This window comes from Hevea brasiliensis, unplaced genomic scaffold (genome assembly GCF_030052815.1).
Source record: "Hevea brasiliensis isolate MT/VB/25A 57/8 unplaced genomic scaffold, ASM3005281v1 Scaf475, whole genome shotgun sequence".
Lineage (NCBI taxonomy): Eukaryota > Viridiplantae > Streptophyta > Magnoliopsida > Malpighiales > Euphorbiaceae > Hevea > Hevea brasiliensis.
In genome coordinates, this window is record NW_026615001.1 from 55,794 (window position 1) to 61,824 (window position 6,031).

At 28.0% G+C, this 6,031-nt stretch overlaps 1 protein-coding gene across 2 annotated transcripts; it reads left to right on the forward strand.

Moving 5' to 3' along the window:
• The first annotated feature begins 642 nt into the window (after positions 1–642).
• On the forward strand, positions 643–3,449 carry LOC131177431 (pentatricopeptide repeat-containing protein At1g31790-like). 2 transcript variants are annotated; one of them, XM_058142391.1, is made up of 3 exons: positions 643–1,352; positions 1,608–2,174; positions 3,321–3,449. In XM_058142391.1, the coding sequence occupies exons 1-2, from the start codon at positions 816–818 to the stop codon at positions 2,097–2,099; spliced, it is 1,029 nt and encodes a 342-aa protein (XP_057998374.1). In that variant the 5' UTR covers positions 643–815; the 3' UTR covers positions 2,100–2,174; positions 3,321–3,449. The 2 variants fall into 2 exon arrangements, with proteins under 2 accessions (XP_057998374.1, XP_057998373.1); XM_058142390.1 differs by having other exon boundaries at positions 643–2,174.
• Positions 3,450–6,031: the final 2,582 nt, after the last annotated feature.

The following is a 6,031-nucleotide window of genomic DNA, read 5'->3' on the forward strand; positions in this document are numbered from 1 at the left end:
GTTTGTAAAGATTAACTATAGGCTATTACCATTAACATGTATTATTGGCGACGAATTGTTTATCTATGGTTATAAATATATTTTTTTATTTTTATAAATAATAGATAGATTGTTAATTTTTTTTAATTTCTTATTTTAGTTAATTAATTTTTATAAATTTTATATTTAATTGAAATTAAATATAAGTAAAATTAAAAATTTTAAATTTATATTAACTCTAAAATTAAAAATTTTAAATTTATGAAAATTTTAAAATTAATTTAAATAATAAAAATATAATTATAATTAATTTTAAGAATAAAAGACAATTTGAGTAAAACCAACATTTCTCTTCATACATTTATATATAATATAAATAGATTATAGAAAATTATAGATTAATCATATTTTTTTATTTTTTACTTATTAATTCTTATTTTAGTTAATTATTTTTTATAAAATTTTATATTTAATTGAAGTTAAATATAAGTAGGATTAAGACTTTTAAATTTATATAAATTTTAAATTTATGTAAACATTAAAATTAATTTAAATAATAAAAATATAATTTAAATTAATTTAAAAAATAAAGGCCATTTTTAGAAAAACTAATATTTCCTTTCCGCATTTATATATTGCACAGATTATAGATTCCATATAGTTATATTATATAAATATATTATATATATTTATTTAAATAAATAAATAATGTTTTATAGTGAATAATTTTGTTATTATATTATGGGCATTTGCTCATTGCTAGTCTAAGTTCTGCTACAAAAGGTCAAATACAATGCAATGTATTGATTTGATGAACATGACAAATTAGATTCAAAATGGTGGTCATGTCTCCTTCCACCTCCACTCAGTTACAATCAGCAGAATGGTGTGTCCATTTCTGCTGCAGCACAAAGAAGACCAACAAGATCAATCCATCCAACCCATCAATTGACTTCAAACTGCGTCTTCGGAGACCAAATCCACTCCATAAACCTCAAATTCTCTCTCAACCAATAAAAATATCCACTACTACTAGGAATTATAGCAGGAGAAAGCAGAGTTCATGCTCAGATATCACGAGGTTGATGGATAGCCTAAGCCTCCCTATCCCACCGGACATTTACTCTTCCCTTATCAAAGAATGCACCCTCTCATGTGATTCTGATGAAGCTCTTCAGTTGCATTCTCGCCTCATTGGTCAGACTGGCCTTGAACTCTCCTCACACTTGACGCACCGTCTCCTACTTATGCTTGTATCTTGTGGGCACTTGGATACTGCCCGCAATCTGTTTGATCAAATGACGACCAGTAAAGACTTGCTTTCTTGGGCTATAATCATTATTGGTTATTTGAATAACCATCGTTATGAAGAGGTAATCGGCTTTTCCACTAAAATGTTGCTTTATTTCAATGTTTATACCAACATTCTTGAATTCCCTACATGGGTTATTGTTATAGTTTGCATCCTCAAGGCTTGTGTGTGCAGTCTGAATATGGTATTGGGGAAACAGGTTCACGGGTTGTTACTAAAATTTGGTGTTACCAATGATTTCTCTGTGAATGTTGCATTGATGGACTTGTATGGGAAATTTGGCTGTCTGGAAAGTGCTAACTTTATCTTTAATCAGCTTTGCCATCACAACACTACCGTTTGGACAGTTAAAATAGTGAACAATTGTAGAGAAGGGCGTTTCCATGAGGTAATGAAGGATTTCACGGAAATGGGAAGTGCTGGAATAAGGAGTAACAATTTTACTTTATCTAGTGTACTGAGGGCATGTGCTAGGATGGATGATGGTGGAAACTGTGGTCGACAAGTCCATGCCGTTGCCATCAAACTAGCATTGGAATCCAATACTTTTGTGCAATGTGGGTTGATTGACATGTATGGCAAATGTGGTATGGTCAGGGATGCAAAACAAGTGTTTGAGATAATCACTCATAAAACAAATGTTGCTCATTGGAATGCTATGCTTATGGCTTATGTTCGGAATGGATTGATTATTGAAGCAGTTAAGTTTCTATATCATATGGAAGCAGCTCAGGTACATATTAACGAATCACTAATCAATCATGTCAGGATTGCTTGCATCACTCCAACATCTGGAAAGCAGAACTGATGTGTTCTTGGGGTGACTTAATTATGATTCTTCACCCTTCATTTAGCTGCACCAAAAGTATCAGATAAAACAGAGGTACACCTTATACTAACTTCGTTTGCATATTTATTTTTCAGTTTCAATTAAAACATAATCAAATAGATAACGTGGAGCTAGAGAACAAGTGTGTTCAAAGTTCCAAGAAATACATAAGATTTGTAGAAGGCTTATCTAGGACAAACTGAATGCGTTCCTTCATTCCTTGTAGAGTCTTATATGTACATTAGCTGCTTGCCTAGACATTTATAATTTTTAGTAGTTAGGATTTTCTAATAATTTCTAGATCTTTTTGGCAATGGGCTAGGGTTGACAGTTGACACACCTGAGTCTTATTTCTTTTGCATTAATTAGGCCTTTATTTACAATTTCTAGATTTTTTTCTTTGCTCAAATTTGCAATTATATCAAATTCTTTTAATTTGGTTAATTATATACAATCTCTTAAAGTAGTTTCTTAGCCAATTTTGAGAGGGTATATGCTAAAACTCTTAATTGATAATATGATATATATTTTACTCAAAATTCATTTTGCTTTGACATTTGATATAGTATATTTGAATGCATAATCTTGCAGAAATGTGTTAACTATATTTAAAAGAATTATTAAGTAATTTTTGAAGCTCAAAAGTTTTTAACTTTTCATTGCAAAAATAAGACTTTTCGCTCTATTTTCTCTCTATCCCCTCTCCCTCCCCTTGCCTTCGGCATGTTTATATAAAATATTTTATCAATAAAATTAATGTTGTTTTTGCAATTTGAGAGTTTATTGCATGTGCTCCTTCGAATTTTGCTGCAATTAAAAAAAAAAGGGTTGCATATATAATTAATAAAATTAAAAAGATCGGTCATAATTGCAAAATTCAGAAAATATTTGACTTTTTCAAAGCATTAATCCATAAAATGATGATATGCACTTGTACAATGAATATTTAGACTTAGAATTATGGCTATTAAAATTCATATATATATATATATATAAGGCTAAAATTTAAAAAAGGGCAACTTATTTTTCTAAAGTAGGGATTAAGAATTCTATTATTAAGGGATAACTACATTTATAGTATAATTAAAAGTTTTTTTACACAATAAAGTTTTAAAACTTATACAACTGCTTACTGTTAGTATTATCCTATGTTATTCTTTTGATCATTAAGTATTATTCTTTGTTTATCTTTTTTGACAGAGAACACACACAGAAGACAGGAACAACACACACCCTCAATGGTAGTACTATCGTTTTTAGTATACTTATGGATTCGGTTTGTCAAATACTAAAAAGAAAATATTATATCAATATAAAAATTTTAAGGAATTATTCTCTCCTTTTTATTTTTATGGCAAGGGAAGGAGTAGGATAAGGCTTGCCATTAAACGCCCTTATGGATATGTGATATAATGTGAAAAGCAGAACATGGAATATCTTGAATTTAGTGGATTACTGTTATCATGCTGTAAGCATCAATCTATGAATATCTGAAAATTGACAGTGACTACTGGATTATTACTGCATACAAAAATGGAATCCTTATCCATTTTTTGTTGATGAGTAATTTGTTTACACTCATCTCTATATTCTAAGGAAAGCAGGCAAAATAAAATAAATAATAAAATCGCAGCAGCAGAAGAGAATAATCACTACAATTCACTCAAATGCATTCCAGAATCCCGAGCACAGTTTTCTTTAGAACATGCAACAGTTCATCTCTGCCAATCCCTCAAAAATTTTGCTATCTTCTTATAAGAATCATAAAACTGGCAAATCACCAGGACTCATCTCTATATTCCTTAGAATCCATATGTTTGGTGGAAAAAAGCATCACAGGGAGGTGTGATATTAGATTTAGATAGTGGTCCCTTGTGCATTAATGGATTCCAAAAAGGACTTATTCATTTAAGCATTTTGCCTCCACATATTATTTGATCCAACAACGAAAAATCCTTTTTTTTTTTTTTTTTTTTTTTTTTTTTTTTTTAACATGGGCTTATTAGGAAAAACTTAGCATAGTTATTGGTAACTAAAACCAAGCCAATAGGCCTCTCCCACGTACTCAACTTAAGCAATATTATGTTAAGTGAAAAAATTTGAAAGACCAAGGCTAAGAATTGGGAGAACAAAATAGCCCATTGGAAATCAGAAAGCCACAGGGGAGATAATGAAAGCGGCTGAAGAAACCACGCTAATGCCATAGGAACCTTGCAACCTATTAGCAAAAATAACGCAAAAAACAGCAATACCACAGAAGCGCAACAGCAAGAAGGAAAAGTCTTGTGCTACAATGGGATGAGAGGAGAAGTGTTTTGGTTATACATATATATATTTTGATATAATTGCTTCAATTGAGATTTGAACTCAATAACTTATAGTCCTAGAGATAATTTTAATACCATTGAATTAAAACTTATTAATTATAATTTAGTATAAATTACCACAGGGAGGGGTGATAAAGATTTAGATAGTGGTCCCTTGTGCATTAATGGATTCCAAAAAGGACTTAATTCATTTGAGCATTTTGCCTCCACATATTATTTGATCCAATAAGGAAAAATCTTTTTTTTTTTTTTTTTTTTTTTTTTTTTTTTTTAAATCATGGCTTTATTAATGAAATTAAAATTTAAGAAAAACTTAGTGTAGGTATTGCTAACTAAAATCAAGCCAATAGACCTCTCCCGTATACTCAACTTAAGCAACATTGTGTTAAGTGAAAAAATGGGAAAACCAAGGCCTTAATCCTATTGAATTGCAACTTATTAATTATAATTTAGTATAAATTACCACATTTATATAGGTCTCTCTTTTTCTGAAAAACGAATTTAATAGTTCTTCGCATTTAATTTCCTGGGTGGTTTTGGCCTTATGTTAAAACAATAGTGATTGAACAGTTAAATGGATGTAAGAAGACAAAATTACTCAAATATATTATATATTTACAAAACGTTAGAATAATAATAAAAATAAAAATAAAAGAAAGAAAACATACCCTTTAGCAGCTCATAGCGTAGCTAGGGAAGCTTTATTATATATTAATCTCATTTTATGATCTAAATATTGAATTTTTTTTATAATACTTTTAGGATTAATGTCCCATCATGTTTTTTCACTTAAGGGAAGATTTATTGATCTGAAAATAATTTGTATTTCCAGTTTGAACCTTCCATATAAAGTTTTTCATGGTTATGATTATTAATAATAAAATTTTACGTTATAATAATAAAATTTTACATTGGAAGAAATAAAAATAAAAGAAAGAAAACTTACCCTTTGTAGACTAAAGAGGACTACGGCCCTAAAAAAACAATTTTGTTTTTTGATAAATTAAAAAAAAAATTCTTTTTATGTGTAAAAGTTAAGATTATATGATAAATTTGTCTGCTTTTATTCTTTCCAAAATATCTATTTTAATGAGATGTTCATTTATAAATTTATAAAATTTTATTTGTTCAAAATTTTTTTTTACTTGTATGTACTCTTGGAAAAAATTTCATAATATTTATATTTGTAATAACTAATTAATAACTATTAATCTCATAAAATCTAATAATTATCATTTGATATTTTACATTAAATAAATTCTCCAATTTTAAATAGAAAATTTTCATATTAAATACATGTACATCAATAAATAAATTTTTTTAATTTTTTTAAAAAAATTTTAATTGTACCTGAAATTATTATGAGCAAAATTTCAAATAAAAATATATTAAAAATACAGAGAAATTTTTGTTTAAATTCAATCCATTATAAATTAAGATAAAAATATATAAAATTTATATATTTAAAAAATAAATCTGATCATATATTTTTTGTGTTGAGTACATTATGAATTAGATTTGGGAAGAAAAATCCTAAAAATATAATTTCTTTATAAATTATTAATGATGATGATGGGCCAAAAT